A 17,378-nucleotide genomic window follows, 5' to 3' on the forward strand; every position below is an offset into this window, starting at 1 on the left:
ATCTTTCGTGATTTTTGCATTCAAACTTTAGTAAATAACCCCCATACAGTAAATTGAAATACACATATATTGCTTCTCAGCTAGGTGGCACTCTATGGCAGATGTGTAGATTTTATAATATCTTCATACTGTTGTGTCTGCACAAGGCAGCAGTCTCAGACAATATGGCTTTATAATCATATTGAGAATCAGCAGCTTGGTTCATTGAAAACCTTTCATTAAAATGTATTCTGTATAGGAAGAGATTTGGGTCTCTGGCAGATTATATTAAGCTCTCTGTTGCTGAATGTGATGATTTTCTTAGCATCTTAGGTCATTAGTATCAGTATTTAATAACTGTTTCACTTACTTATTCCGTCTATTTGTAGTTTTGGAAGAAAGAAGATTCTATTTGTGACCATGGCCATACAGACTGGTTTCAGCATTGTGCAGGTCTTCTCTACTAGCTGGGAAATGTTTGCCATTCTCTTCCTCATTGTTGGCATGGGCCAGATTTCCAACTATGTTGCAGCTTTTATATTAGGTATGAATTATACATTCCCCTCAATTATATAGTTGTATTTCTTACTTCCACAAGTATGTAACTATATTATGTACAGACACGTCATGTCACAAGTTCAACAGTTTGTGATACAGGGGGTGGGGCTATCTGTCGATTTTTGTGGGGAAAGGGGGGGGGGCAGAACGTCTATTTATAATAATAATAGACGTTCTGCAGATGCAAAGGTAGAGGCTGTTTCTCTGTCTCCCCTTATGCACAGACTGAGAAACAGCCCAGTGTGGCAGTAGCCTAAAGGAACACCAAAACATGAAATTTCTTTATATACCTTTAAATATAATGTACTGTTACCTTGCACTGGTAAAAACGTGTTTTTGCTTTAAATGGACTTCTGTAACACATATATGCTGAGTGGCCATGCGGGCAGCCATTCAAGCTGAAATAGTGGGAAAAATATATATTTTCACTTTTTGACATTTCTGGCCCTTTAAATACAAAACCTACCAGTGTGAACATTATTATTGTGGTGATCCACATGTGTAGACTTGGTTAATAATAGAATATCAGATGACGTTGTGATCTAGAAATAGCAACAATGTAATATTAAAAAAAAAGTTTTACATTTGACTAGTAAAAAAGTAAGAGAATTTGTTTGTGTAGAAATGACCTAGATGCCATTTATCTGCCTGCTTTTATTTTTTGTGTTATTGCTATTAATGTATTTATTTCTTTTAAAATTATGATCAGCCTTGCGCATTGGGAAAACGAGAAAACATAAACATCATGCAGTGGTCACGAACACTATGGGGCACATTTACTATTGGTTGAATATCGAGGGTTAATTAACCCTCGATATTCGACCATTGAAGTTAAATCCTTCGACTTTGAATATCGAAGTCGAAGGATTTACCGCAATTCCTGCGATCGAACGGTCAAAGGAAAAATCGGTAGATTGAACGATTAAATCCTTCGAATCGAACGATTCAAAGGATTTTAATTGATCACAAATTGGTAGGAAAGCCTATGGGGACCTTCCCCATAGGCTAACATTGGTGCTCGGTAGGTTTTAGGTGGCGAAGAAGGTGGTCGAAGTTTTTTTTAAAGAGACAGTACTTCGACTATCGAATAGTCGAACGATTTTTAGTTCGACTCGTTCGAAGTCGTAGTCGAAGGTCGAAGTAGCCAATTCGATGGTCGAAGTAGCCAAAAAAATACTTCGAAATTCTAAGTATTTTTTATTCTAATCCTTCACGTAAAAAGTAAATGTGCCCCTATGTGTATTTGTAGCTGAGGAGAAAGATATAGGAAAGGGCTGCATTACTAAGCGCCATAAATGCTAATGCTTCATTTCAAGAGGAAAGTAGGAGCCAGTAAATGGAACTCCAGCTGTGGTTGGATATTTGGAAAAGGATGCTATTAGCAGTAACATATTGCTTATGTGTATGGATCTGTATGTACTGTAAGGAGACACTGGAGACTCCAGGGTCATTCACATTAATCAATTATTTTTTAGCATAATAAATGATGGAATGCTACTGCTTCCGTTTTACATTTCCTTGCAACACTATAGAGTGACCCGGGGGGGGGGCAATTATCAATGTTCTATACATTTCAGCAGTAAGTGATTTGTAGCCTTAGGCTTTTGGAAGGTTTCAAGAGCCTCGAGTACACTAACCTACATCCCCAAAAAGGGATATTAAATATCATTGACACTGCATTAGTGTCTGCATTGATAAATGGCAGGGATATTGCACCTAAAGTCTATCTGGTATCAACATTGGTGCTCTGCAACGGAACAACATTAGCTTGCTGTTCATTACGAGGGAGTCTTTTGCATCCGTAACATCAATTCAAGGTAAGTATTCATTTCAAGGCTCCGTCGTTTTCATGTTGCCAGTACTTTGCACCAAATGCAGCTTATTAGGTGTAACTGATATTTTAGTGCAAGACACACGTACAGAAGAGTGTGTATAAACGCAGGGACCTTTGTGAATAACATTTTAATTTACATACTTTGCACTTGCATTTATAACTGAGCCCTGTAGTAGGGTGGTTCACCTTCAAACAACTAGTTGGTTTCAGATAGATCACCAGAAATAAAGACTTTTCCCAATGACTTTCTGTTTTCTATGTGTAACCGTTTTTCTAATTTTGAAGTGCAACGTGTAAATTTTTCACCTTCTGAAGCAGCTCTGGGAGGGGGGTCGCCGACCCTGTAAACTGTTCTAAATGGATACATTTAGTTGATACATTTCTTATCTTTGTCCCTGCTGAGCAGAATCTCTGGGTTTCATTACAGGCGGCTGTTAGAATTGATACAATAGTTGCTAATACTCCAGAGATGCTGCTGAGAAATGTATCAACTAAATGTTGCAAAATTGTATCTAGGGATGGGCGAATTTTTTCGCCTTGTTTCGCCAAAAAAATGACGCCCGTAGACTTGTATGGTGTTGTGCGTCAAAATAAAAAGACATTTTTTTGACGCCCATATACTTTAATGGGCGTCGCCGACATTTCCCCGGCGGCGAATTTTTGACAAAACGGGTCAAATTCGCCCATCCCTAATTGTAACCGTTCAGAGTCTGCACCTGAATTACTGAGCTGCCAGATTGAAGCAACAGAGACTTGAACATTCAACTTTAAACTTTTTGGGATTTTGGAAAAACCGTAAAAAAGAAATAATGGGAAGTAATTAAAAAAAGTCTTCATTTCTGGGGAACAATCTAAAAATATCTGAATTGAAAAAGGTGTTTGAAAAGGTGAACAACTGCTTTAAAGGAGAAGTAATCTAATTTACACTCAGGGGTGCCAAAACATAGGGACCCCCGAGTGATTGTATTTACTTACCTGACACCCCGGGGTTGTGGTGCTCCTATCGGCAGAAAACTGCATCAGTCTAGGGTTCTTCAGCAAACACCACGGAACAATCAGTTTCTTCACTTTTTCTCTTTTTAAATTTCCCGAGGTTGAACAAAATAGCCGGCTTTTTCATTAAAATTCAGCTTTTCACTCTACTGCGCATGTGCAGCTGCAAGAAAGAAGAAGCGAGAATGCAATTTATTGCTCCATGGTGAGGAAGAACCTTGGGTCGCTGCACTTGGGGGTGCCTAAAGTTTGGCAACCCCTAATGTTATCACACTTTACTTCACCTTTAATAGGCAGCATAGACTGAATAAAGCTACAGAGTATGTCTGTAAAGCATGTCCATACTTAAACCTGTTTCTAAATCAATTAATTACTATATTAAGGTTTTCAATTTTTCTTAATAGGGAATGAAATTCTTGGCAAGTCTGCTAGAATCATCTTTTCTACAATGGGTACTTGCATATTTTTTGCAATTGGTTACATGATGTTGCCACTGTTTGCTTACTTCATTAGAGACTGGAGAACCCTCTTACTGGCTCTTACTATTCCTGGTCTGTTCTGTATTCCACTGTGGTGGTGAGTAAAGGAGCATACAGTATCTGTGTAATGTGTATTAGAGACCTCACATACATGTTTCTTATTCTCCATTCTTTGTATGCGGCACCTTGCTTCAGTTCTGTTTCTATGGTGCAGTGTGCAAGGTTACACACAACATACATTTGCACTCGGGCGTAACTATAGAGGAAGCAGACCCTGCGGCATCAGGGGGGCCCAGGAGGTATAGGGGCCCCATGAGGCCCTAATTCATATACAATTTCAATAAATATTGGAGAAACAAGTCAACCTCTAAACATTTTGGGGGCCTGAAAAATAATTTGCTGTGGGGCCCAGTAATATCTAGTTACGCCACTGTTTGCACTCAATACATTCACACAGTTTGCCTGTGTGTGCTCTGATGGCTACATTCATAGGAAAATTCGCCAGCGTCGGCTTCGCTCACATAGCAACACTTCGCCAGGCATAGATATTGCCCTATACATGAACCCAGTGTATAGTTTATGTGCCATATGTTAGGAAATGTAGGGGGGAAGCGGGTTACCCCCAACAAAAATTTACGCTCTTTTGCAGCCTATCAGCCTGAAAAAAGGAAAAGACGCCAGCGTTTTTTGGGACTCTATTGCACTTCGCCTGGTCTGAGGTGGCAAAGGCAAGTCTAGCGCAAGAGGTAACGTTCATTAAAATCCGCATCTTAGTGAATTTGCGTAGTTACGTCCATTGGCCAGAGCGCAAATTCGCCAGGCGTTAGGGAGCGAAGCACCGCTAGAGTCTATCTCCTTCGCTAGTGAAGTTACGCCATCGTTAGGCACTTCATCTTTAGTAAATTTGTCCCATAATATCTAGTGATGAGCGAAATTTATCGACAGGTTTCACCAAAAAAGAAGCTCATAGATTTCAATGAGTGAAAAGAATGTTGTCATCAACGGCTTTTGGCGAATTTTTTGCAATTTTGCCTACTTTTAGCAAAACGAAACGATTGAGATTGCCGATAGTAATATCTGCAGAGAAGGCACAGAGACAGCATATGAGTACCCAAGAGTCTAATAAGCATACCATATGTAAATAAAGTAAGCCTCGGTTATATGTAATAAATGCACTGGATCTAATCTATACTATCACCCAGGAAATACGTTCTTGTATATCAAGGGTTAAAATAAAAGTTTCATTAGCCTTCTTTGAACAAGAAAAAAAAAGATTTTGTTTTGGTACTGAAGAAATGTGGTGTTTGATTTGTTGCAGGATTATACCAGAGTCTCCCCAGTGGCTGATCTGTAAGGGCAGGATAGAGGAAGCCGAAAAGATCATCCGAAAAGCAGCAAAGATAAATCGAGTCCCAGCCCCCGCTGTCATATTTAAAACATCTGAAGTAACTATTGAAGTACCTTTCTACTCAATGCTTATCTAGGCTTCTTTTACTATGGTATTGATTCTGCATGTTACTAACTTTATTGTATTCTCCTAGTATATATATATCTTTACATCATAATCATATCTACCATAAGCACCTCTTCTCCACTATAAACCATCAAACATTTTGATCATAGAAATAGATGCTCTTCTCTGGATTCTCTTTATTTCAATAATGCCCCATTTGAATACCAAAACGGCACCATATTCTAAAAATATTTAAATGTTTAGGATTACCTCTAAGCAGTGACTATACCCGTTATAATACACCACTAAGGGGCAGATTTATCAAAGGTGGAGGTAAAAATTCAAATGAAAAAAAATTGAAATTCAAGCTAATTTTTGTGTATTTCGACTAGGGAATAGTCCAAATCTGATTCAAATTTGAAAAAAAAAATCAAAAATTTGAATATTAAAATTTATCATGTACTGTCTCTTTAAAAATTCAACTTCGACCATTCACCATCTAAAACCTACCGAATTGCTGTTTTAGCCTATGGGGACCTCCTATTTTGAGTCAATTGGTGGACTTTGAAAAATCTAAGTTTTTTTGGAAAAACTTTGAATCGAATTTGATCGAATGCGATGTTACTCCGATTCAAATTCGATCTAAAACGGACCTATTTGATCAAAAACTGACCTATTTGGGCAAAAAAAAACTTAGATTATTTGATCAATTTCAATTGGTCTTTTTTAATTCGAATTTCGAAGTTATGGGAGTTAAAAAAAAAAAAACTCCCATTACTTCAAAATTTAACCCTTAACGCTGTTGGATCAACGCTGCGACACCATGCGCAATTCTATCTCTTACCTTATTTTTGTCGCATGCATTTTTCGCAGCGTGTCGGAATTGCGACAAAATCGTTTGTGGAGTCCTACCCTTAATGATATAAGTCACTTTCATATTATTAAATCAGAAGTGCATAACTTTACATTGTCAGCACTGAATCTCAGAACGCCACTCTGTTAAGATTCATCCCGAAGGATGACTGTATATTGTTTTGCATAATTTTGTATTAGAGGTGGCTCACCAGTTAGAAGTTTCAAGTTGTTAAGATTGTTATGTTGGAAACACTGATACCGGTAAATAAGATATTATAATTATCTACCAAACATTTCTGCTACATAAGAAATTATATCAGTTGGCTTGGCAGCCCATTTCAGCAGTTAACTTCCAAGATCCCCTAACTTCTGCTTGAGCAGAAAGCAAGAGCAAGATTACCCTTCATAAATGTGTAATGATTTCTCTTATTTTAGACAAACGCCTGTAACGGGGGCAACTATCTCCTAGGCTGTGCCCGCATTAACTCACAACATACCACTGACCTTTGGTGTGGGGGAAAGCCTCCTGTAAATACGCATGATTCAGAGAGTTGCAGTTTAGTCACATGTTCTTTCTTTGTCCCGGCCCTCAGTAGAACAGCAGCACATTCACAGGGCTCAATCTCCTAGGTTTTTGCAGAACATTGCTCGTAACAGCACACTGCCAGGGGACACACACGCTCACAGACGCCCCTCCTGGGCCCTGGCCGGCTCTATCTGGATCAGCGTTTTCTCTTAAAGGTTAAAACTAAGTCTGTTTTATCAGAAAGGTCTATATAAATACACCAGTAAACCCTCAAAGTCATGCTGCTCTGAGTCCTCTGTCAAAAGAAACACAACATTTCTTTCCTTCTATTGTGTACACATGGGCTTCTGTATCAGACTTCCTGTTTTCAGCTTGAACCTCCTTGCCCCAGGCATGAGCATGCTCAGTTTGCTCCTTTCCTCCCCCCCCCCTTCTCTGTTGTAATCTGAGCCCAGAGCTATAAGTGAGCAGGGAGAGACTCGGGCAGGAAGTGATGTCCCACCAAGCTAATACGGCAGCTGCTATCCTAAACAAACAGAAAGCTTCTAGAGCTTTTTACTCAGGTATGGTAAAACATTCTACAGAATAAATATAGCATTCTAGCTTGCACTATTGCAGCTAATCTATTGGCAATAAAATGCCTCCGTAGCTTTCCTTCTCCTTTAAACCCTGGAGGGATTCTTGCTGGGAACACTATGCCCACTCACTCCTAGTTGGGGCCATAGCTGTCCATGCTAGTTACCTCTCTATCTTACACTCCCTAGAGCATACTATTACACCACTAGACCTCACATTACCTAGGCTCAGTACCTCTTCCAGGAGATGACTCTACTGCTGCTGTGCCCTCTGTCCGTCTTGCTTCCCACGACGCATCTCTCTGATCTCACTTCCTGAAACCTTCGCTTTTATAACTTCCTATTCTCCACCCACTGGGGAATTTCCCTCACAACTGTTATCCTCTAGCTCCACCTAGTGGCAAACCTGAAAATATGTATTAACCATTATTTAAACATTTATATTAAACCATCAACATGTTACCCATTACATCTCACTCTCCTTAAAACCAGACACGTCCTTGTGTCTGCCAATTAAGCTATTACTCTAAGTCTTCACACGCCTATTGCAGTTTAACACAGCGTGGCATTCAGCTTAGAAAATGCCATGGTTAAACATTTCCATTTTTCACAGCTGGAAGATTTAACAGAACGGCAGAAAAAACGCTACACTCTCCTGGATCTTGTGAAGACCTTTAACATCCGTGTCATCACAGTACTGACAATATTGATTTGGTAAGATGGGAATTATAATGTTTATTGTGGCAACAAAATAGCAATTATCTTGGTGAAGAAAGTACTTGAAGCTTTACTCTTGCAGCCGAGTAAATACTGTTCTACCAGCCAAAGGGTATGTAGAGTTCGACAGCAGCTAGAGATCTGACTTTTAAAAGGTGACATTTTTTCCTTTTTAGTCTTAAAAATTACATAAAAATTAAAAGAGAGCAACAAAATTTCACTCTGGTTGTCAAACTTTGATAAATATGCTCCAAAGTATTTCTACAGGTATAGGGCCTGTTATCTAGAATGCTGGGGACCTGGGTTTTTCCGGATAACATAACTTTGGATCCATAATTTGGATCATGTGAACATTAAATAAACCCAATAGGCTGGTTTTGCCTCTAATAAGGATTAATTATATCTTTGTTTGGATCAAGTACAAGCTACTATTTTATTATTAAAGGGCATGCAAAGGCAAAAAAATAAAATCCCATTTTTACTTTCTTTAATGAAATAGAAACCTATCTCCAATATACTTTAATTAAGAAATGTGTACCGTTTTTATAAGAAACATGACTGTATGCAGTGAAATTCTCCCTTCATTTACTGCTGTGGATAGGAATTGTCAGATGGTCCCTAACTGCTGAGCAGGGAAACAATCATACTTATGTACAGCAGGGGGAGCCCCCGCCTTACTTCCCAGCCATGCAGAACTCAAGCAGCTTTGTTTATGATGATCCCTAAGCAGCCCAGACCACACTGAGCATGTGCACAGTCTTAGTCTTGCAAAGATGTTTAACAAAGTTACAAGATGGTGACCCCCTGTAGCCAACTTTGAAAGCATAAATTATTTGTTTGATTAGGCTTGTGGTGCAGTAAGTTCATGTTTATATTTCGTATACAAAATACAGCATTTCTAGCCTTATTCTATTTTAGACTTTACATGCCCTTTAAGCACATTATAATGTAGCTGAATCATTACAAAGAGGAGATTTTTCCTCCCTTATGTATCCCGGGTATGGGATATATTTTTCAAAACCAGTTGCTACAAAATTCCACATTACCACTTCCCATTAAGCATTTTTATTTTTTCATATATATTGCAGACTAGCGATTTTAGTAGCAAGCAATACTTATAGGACACACACACAAAACCCTTTTATTTGTGACAGCGACATAAATCAAACATTGTCTAGGCAAGCTTGTTTAGATTATCAGAATGCTAAGGGTTAAACACCCTATATGTTATTCTTTTGTTTATACTATTCTTATTGCTAGGATATTATATTTGTCTCATAATAATCTGCTCAGTGTCTGTGTCCTGTTCTCTGCAGGTTGATAACATCCATCGGATATTTCGGTATTTCACTTAACACCCCTAATTTACACGGAGATCCGTACTTAAACTGCTTTCTGCTTGCCGCCATCGAAGTCCCATCGAACATTTTTGCGTGGGTGCTTTTAAGATACATACCGAGACGTTATTCAATGTGTGGTTCGTTGCTGCTGGGTGGGGTTGTTCTCCTTTTCATTCAGCTGGTCCCTCTGGGTAAGTGTTTCTTTTTATGCTCTGGTATTTCGGGTAAAGACCTGTGTTATTGTGAACCTTTATTTGATCTCGTGTTCCACTGGTGAGGTGGTTTGTGTTATTTAAAATAAGAATATTAAATGAAAACCAAAGAGGAGACTTGTGTTACACTTTAACACATGTGTTAAAGTGCAGTTTCCACTAGGAACCATTCTGTAGATGTGGGCTCTTTCCTGCAATATGCCTCAAGTCTACGAAAATGGTCACAAAAAAGGTACTCATTTTTCAGGCAAAGCATTTCCCATGTTTTCTAGTAGAAAACTTGCATTGTAGTGAGTAGCATAGATCAGGCATGGGGATCTGATGTCAAAATTAGGGATACACCGAATCCAGGATTCGGTTCAGCACCTTTTTCAGCAGGATTCGGCCGAATCCTTCTGCCTGGCCGAACCGAATACTAATTTGTAGGGATGCACCGAATCCAGGATGTTTTTCGGGATACCGGCCAGGATTCTGCCTTTTTCAGCAGGATTTGGATTCGGCCGAATCCTTCTGCCATGTTGAACCGAATCTGAATCCTAATTTGCATATGCAAATTAGGGGTGGGGAGGGAAATTGTCACAAAACAAGGAATTAACAAATGTTTCCCCCTTCCTAAGCCTAATTTGCATATGCAAATTCAGTAATCAGTCGAATCTTTTATGAAGGATTAGGGGGTTCCAAAATAGTGGATTTGGTGCACCCCTACTAATTTGCATATGCAAATTGGGGGCGGGGAGAGAAATCGAGTGACTTTTTGTCACAAAACAAGGAAGTAATCCAAATTAGGATTCAATTCAGTATTCAGACTAATCTTTCTCGAAGGATTAGGGGGTTCGGCCGAATCCAAAATAGTGGATTCGATGCATCCCTAGTCAAAATAGGCAGTTGCTTAACCCAGAGGTTCTGTGTCATGAATACAGCTATGGGATCCATTATCCAGTAAGGCCGAATTACAGAAAGGTTGTCTCCCATAGACTCTATTTTATCCAAATAATCAAAATTTAAAGAAAGTATTTCCTTTTTTTCTGTAGTAATAAACCAGTACCTTGTACGTGATCCAAACTAAGATATAATTAATCCTTATTGGAAGCAAAACCAGCCGATAGTGTTTATTTAATGTTTACATGACTTTCTAGTAGACTAAGGGGGTTATTTACTAAACTCTGAATGCAAAAATTCATGATTTTTTTTAATTTAAAAATTATTTATTACCCTGAGGATGGAAAAGTCCAAATCTGAAAATCCGGCATCTCAGACCTGTCGAGGTTGCATATAAGACAATGGGAGAAATCCCAATGATTTTTTGATGTGAGATGGGTTTCATGCAATACCCTGTTTTCTGAGTTTTCGGTGAAAATTCAGCAAAAATTGTGAAATTTGTGAAAATCGGATGAAAAAATCTGAAAAAATAGTGAAAATCAGATTTTTTGGGAAAATTGAATAATAAATAAGCATAAAAAAACAGAGGGAATTTCATATGAGTTTGTAGCAGAAAATATTGAGATAAATTCGGACTTTGATAAATAACTCCCTTAATGAATGGAGCTCCAAATTAGAGATGGATCCCTGATCTGGAAAACCCCATGTTCGGAGCATTCTGCATAACAGGTCCCATACCTGTAGAATGACCTTTAACCCTGAGAACTCTAACATTCTTTGCCAGTGTCCTGTTCTCTGAGCCTTTCTCTATAACTAATAATGTATTTACAGTTTTAACACAATTGTTCCTTAGATATTAAATGCAAAAATGAACAATATCGTGTTGTGGATCTACATGGAGACGTGTGTTTCCAGTTGGCCGTGAAAAAAACATGTTGATTGACCTGGAGCTTATTAGAGTCGGACTATGTCTACTGGGCCCTGAGTCAATGGGCTAAATGTCATTATGAAGCAATAAAGACAATAGCAGGAACCTTAGTTACACAATTCAGTTATTCTTTTTGTGTTTAATTTGTAGATCTCCAAATCTTGTCTACTGTTCTGGTTATGGTGGGGAAGTTTGGGGTCACAGCAGCTTTTTCCATGGTGTATGTATACACAGCTGAACTGTACCCCACAGTAATAAGAAACACAGGTGTTGGAATTGGATCAGTGTCTTCCCGAGTAGGAAGTGTTATTTCTCCATATTTTGTCTACCTTGGTAAGTTTTATCATTTTTTTTTTTTGTTTTTTATGCTCTGTGGGTGGCAAACTGAGATCTCTCATGTTATTCAGTGCCCTGCTGTTAAACACACACACAATCACACAACAAGCAGTTGTTAAAGAAGTCTTAGATACATGCCCCAAAAGGCTCAATAGGTGCTGCATTGTGGCTCTGGGTTCCTAGGTTTGATTTCAGCCAGTAAACTCTGAAAGGAGTTTGTATTTTTTCTTATGTCTACATTGATTAACAATACCAAATAACAAAACCACAAGAGGCCAGCACTCTCGAAAAAAGCTTCATGTGCCAGGGTGCAGGGGCAACGACTTTATTTCCATTCCAAAGAGATCTGCACTCACAGGTCTTTTTCAAATTAAATTAAATATTTTATTGCAGAGCTACAGTCTAACGTTTCGGCCAACCCTAAGGCTTTTCTCAACATATCTTATTTAACAACAAGGATACATTATATACACGATCTGGTGGGAAAATCGCTGTGACAATGCCATTTATTTGAAAAAAGTCCTGTGAGTGCGGATCTCTTTGTAATGGAAATATATATATATATATATATAGTCCAAAAGTCCTTAACGCACACCGTGATATGTGTCTAACTAAGTCGATTACCTGGGTGCTATCTTTACTGGCAAACTTATCCAAATAGCAAAGAAAAAGATGCACACCAGGGTTTGTATACAAAAAGTTAAAATTCCATATTTATTGGTTTACATTAAAAAAACGGCCAGCGTTTCGGTCTGCTCCTAAGACCTTTATCAAGACCAGTTAATTTTTTTCTTTGCTTTATATATATATATATATATATATATCTATATATATCTATATATATCTATATATATATCTATATATATCTATATATATATCTATATATATCTATATATATCTATATATATCTATATATATATCTATATATATCTATATATATATCTATATATATCTATATAGATATCTATATATATCTATATAGATATATATATATATATCTATATAGATATATATATATATATATCTATATAGATATATATATATATATATCTATATAGATATATATATATATATAGATATCTATAGATATAGATATAGATATATATATATAGATATATATAGATATTGCTTGGTATGTTTCAGTTCAATTGTAGGTTCAATTGTAGGTGCAGGGTCAAATCTGTCATACAGTTCATTAGAAGGACCCGCACTATATATATATATATATATATATATATATATATATATATATATATATATATATATATATATATATATATATATATATATATATATATATATATATATATATATATATATATATATATATATATATATATATATATATGTGTGTGTTTATATGAATGTGCAGTGTTCCCAATGCATTTGCATGTATGGAAATAAAAACTATTATAAGGATTTTGAGCTTTATTCACTTTTTATGTGTGTGTGTTAAAACTAGGGATGCACCGAGTCCACTATTTTCTATTCGGCGGGAATGCTTGGCGAAAGATTCGGCCGAATAACAAACCAAATCGGAATTTTAATTTGCATATGCAAATTAGGGGTGGGAAGGGGAAAAACATGTTTTACGTTCTTGTTTTGTGACAGAGTCAGACTATTTCTCTCCCCTCCCCTAATTTGAATATGCAAATTAGGATTCGAATTTGGTTCGGCCGGGCAGAAGGATTCGGCTGAATCCGAATCCCGCTGAAAAAAGCCGAATACCGAACTGAATCCTAGATTCGGTGCATCCCTAGTTAAACACACAGGAAAGACTGTTAGCAGTTACTGAAATATGACACACTTGTATAAAGTCTTTCTTTTATTTCTAGTATTGTTTATTTTCCATAGGTGCGTATGATAGATTGCTGCCTTATATCCTCATGGGGAGTCTGACCGTGGCAAATGGAATCCTAGTCTTATTCTTTCCAGAAACCCTTGGGAAACCTCTGCCAGAGACTATTGAGCAGACACAAAACATCAAAGGGTAGGATAACAATTAACTTGCCATGCAACTCTTTGAACATTTCTTCTTGCATTTGTGCATTGCGAGAAAGCAGTGGCACTAGCTTATTATTGCCCCAACATGGCATTAGGGGGATTTTATTCAAAAATTATTTTTGTTTCTGCTATCCAGAGTGGTGGATCTGTTAGACAATGATGTGGGGAAAACAATGTTGACATGATAGGTGTCCTTTAATTGAATAGGAAGAGTTACATTATTTGATTACTTATTTGAGAAAAGCATTTGCTCTAATGTCACTAAAGTAGGCACATGGGAAGGAATGGTATATCATGGGAAAACATGTTTTTTTCAAAACGCATCAGTTAATAGTGCTGCTCCAGCAGAATTCGGCACTGAAATCCATTTCTCAAAAGAGCAAACAGATTTTGTTATTTTTAATTTTGAAATCTGACATGGGGCTAGACATATTGTCAGTTTCCCAGCTGCCCCAAGTCATGTGACTTGTGCTCTGATAAACTTCAATCACTCTTTACTGCTGTACTGCAAGTTGGAGTGATATCACCCCCCCCCCCAACAGCCAAACAAAAGAACAATGGGAAGGTAACCAGATAGCAGCTCCCTAACACAAGATAACAGCTCTCTGGAAGATCTAAGAAAATCACTCAATAGTAAAAGCCAGGTCCCACTGAGACACATTCAGTTACATTAAGTAGGAGAAATAACAGCCTGCCAGAAAGTAGTTCCATCCTAAAGTGCAGGCACAAGTCACATGACTGGGGCAGCTGGGAAACTGACAATATGTCTAGCCTCATGTCAGATTCCAAAATTAAATATAAAAAAATCTGTTTGCTCTTTTGAGAAGTGGATTTCAGTGCAGAATTCTGCTGGAGCAGCACTATTAACTGATGCGTTTTGAAAAAAACATGTTTATCCATGACAGTATCCCTTTAACTTTTTCTGGAACATAACATTTTTAATTTAGAATTTCTTTTTTTCTTCCAAGGTTATGCTGCAGAAGAAAGATGCGCAGAGATAAAAACAATATTTTAATGAATACAAAGCTATGATGAGAGAAATTGTCCAATCATCATTTTGAGGATTGAAACATTCCAAAAAAAAAGGTTCTTAAAAAGGGCTTGAAAGAATCATCAACGGTGGCCTAAAAAACAGAACTGAGAACACTTGAATTATATGAACAGCTGATGCTTATTTTTATCACCATATTTTTATTCATCATTTGGTTTTTAAGGGCTAGAAGATAAAAAATAATCCAAGAAAAGCTTTGTAGGAAGCTGTTTCACCCTTTAGTTTGGCATTAACGAATAGCTGTTAATCTAGAGCAGGGATCCCCAACCTTTAGAACCCGTGAGCAACATTCAGAAGTAAAAGGAGTTGAGGAGCAACACTAGAATGAAAAATGTTCTTGGGGTGCCAAATAAGTCCTGTGATTGGCCATTTGGTAGCCCCAATGTAGATTGTGAACCTACATTGAGACTCTGCTTGGCAGTACATCTGGTTTTATGAAAACGGAACTTGCCTCCAAGCCTGGAATTCAAAATAAGCTCCTGCTTTGAGGCCACTGGGAGAAACATCCAAGGGGTTGGAGAGCAACATGTTGCTCATGATCTACTGGTTGGGGATCACTGATCTAGAGGGTTTCAGAAGTCAGATACTTCCTAATGAAGAGATTTACAATTAAATTAAAATATTTATCACCTTTTCATGTTCTATTGCGCTGGAACATGGCATCACAGGTTAGTTTCTTGACGCTGAGCAACAGAAATAGAACAATTTTTCTGTCAGTCAAATAAGAGTAGTCATTTGAATTAATTATAATGAACACAACACCACAAATAACTGATTGCATAAGTATACACCACCTTCAAGTCAGTATGTAGTAGCATTTGGCAGCAGTTATGTCTCTGCAGAAAAATCTCTGTCAGCTTTGTACATATGGATACTGCAGTGCTCTGTTGCTTTGGGGCCATGACGGAACAGCCTTTTCCATGTCCAACCACAGATTCTCTATTGGATAGAGATCGCAACTCTGACTTGGCCATATTAACGGTGTTGTGTATAAGCCGTTCTTGTGTACTTTTGCCTGGGGCTCAATGTCTTGCCAGCAGACAAATCTATTTCCACAACATACATGTCTTGCAGACTTGAAGGTCTTCCTTCACAATTTCACTGTATTTTGCAACATTTAGGGGCAGATTTATTAAGGGTCAAATTGAAAATTCAAATTTTTTTATGGCCTAAACTCTCAAATTCGAATTGTGAATTATCCACACTTGATTTGAGTTTTAATTAGAATTTCAAGATTTATCATACTCTGAACTCGAATGCGACTATTCGAGACTTAAAACCTGCCGAGTTCATGTAAAAGTCAATAGGAAAGGTCCAGGGACCAATTTGGACATGTAAGTAGCCTTCCTGAGAAAAAACTTGAATCAAGTTTAGTCGGATTCGAAGTCATTTCAAGTTTTCAATTCTGTAAAATTTGTGTGACTTTTAGATATTCGATTTTTTTTTATTAAGTAACACCCCAATCGAATTTTGAGTATATTCGAATTTAAAGGAGTTTAAAAAACTCACATGAATTCGAAATTCGACCTTTAATAAATGGTCGTCCCTTTGTGCCCTGTACCTGCACGTTTTCCAGAGCCTGCTTCAGAGAAGCATCCGCACATTATAATGCTTAAGCCAAACATGGGGCAGATTTACGAAGTGACTAATGCTACCGACTTTTCGCCAGAAATCACATCTGCAGGGACATCGGCAATTTACTAATAGGTGTAGGTGACAATGCGCTAGCGAACGGGACCGTCCCTAGTGTTCGTTCTTATGTCACTTACATCATATCCTGTCTGCCAGAAATGCATTAAAGGAGAAGGAAAGTCTGTTTACACTTGGGGGTGCCAAATGTTAGGCACCCCCAAGTGATTGTATTGACTTACCTGAAACCGCGGGTCGGTGCTCAGCAGAAAACTGCACCGGCCCAGGGTGAGCACCACAGAGCGATCCTCTTCTGGCTTCTTTCTTAAAATTTTCCGGGGCAGACACGTGCGCAGTTGAACGTAATAGCCGTCTTTTTAGTTAAGGTTCGACTTCTCTTTCTAGTGTGCCAGCGCAAACGCACGAAGAAAGAAGAAGCCGGAAGAGGATCGCTCCGTGGTACTCCCTGTTATAACCTTGGGCCGGTGTAGTTTTCTGCTGATAGGAGCACCGACCCGGGGTTTCAGGTAAGTCAATACAATCGATTGGGGGTGCCTAACATTTGGCACCCCCAAGTGCAAACAGACTTTCGTTCTCCTTTAAAGTTGTAAAAACGCTGGCGACTTGTCCTTTTTTTTAAGCGGAATTGCCTGCAAAAGTCCTAACTTGATCTTTTTTGGGTTAACATTTTCCCCAGACATGTTAGGGCCATGGAACATTCATTTTACAGTAGGCTCATGTCTAGGGCATTAGAGGATCTCTTTTTTTTTTTTTTAAGGTTCCTTAGACATGTGTAATAAAAAGTGGTAACTTCAAGCATTTGCACCAACATCTCTAATAAAGACGTCCATACAACTTTAATGTACCTGCCCTAGTCAAATTGACCTAAGCGTAAGAACACTAGCGACTTTTTGCTACGCATAAACACTAGCGAATCTCCGCTATGAAATGCTCACACTAAAAAAGTATCGCTAGTGAAAATTCAGCTGCGCTTGGCGCCCAGGACGCAACTTTGCATTTTAGTGAATTA

General features: G+C 38.0%; 1 protein-coding gene across 1 annotated transcript in view; it reads left to right on the plus strand.

The window, feature by feature from the left end:
- Nucleotides 1-14,842, plus strand: part of slc22a4.S (solute carrier family 22 (organic cation/zwitterion transporter), member 4 S homeolog) — a 36,834-nt gene extending 21,992 nt beyond the window's left edge. Inside the window, exons 3-10 of the mRNA XM_018256199.2 lie at nt 369-523; nt 3,769-3,940; nt 5,162-5,288; nt 7,866-7,966; nt 9,286-9,500; nt 11,479-11,661; nt 13,519-13,654; nt 14,637-14,842. Coding sequence (XP_018111688.1) covers nt 369-523; nt 3,769-3,940; nt 5,162-5,288; nt 7,866-7,966; nt 9,286-9,500; nt 11,479-11,661; nt 13,519-13,654; nt 14,637-14,700 — 1,153 coding nt within the window. The 3' untranslated portion in view covers nt 14,701-14,842. The remainder of the gene's footprint in view (nt 1-368; nt 524-3,768; nt 3,941-5,161; nt 5,289-7,865; nt 7,967-9,285; nt 9,501-11,478; nt 11,662-13,518; nt 13,655-14,636) is intronic.
- Nucleotides 14,843-17,378: the final 2,536 nt, after the last annotated feature.

The sequence above is a fragment of the Xenopus laevis genome, chromosome 3S (genome assembly GCF_017654675.1).
Source record: "Xenopus laevis strain J_2021 chromosome 3S, Xenopus_laevis_v10.1, whole genome shotgun sequence".
NCBI classification, from domain to species: Eukaryota; Metazoa; Chordata; class Amphibia; order Anura; family Pipidae; genus Xenopus; species Xenopus laevis.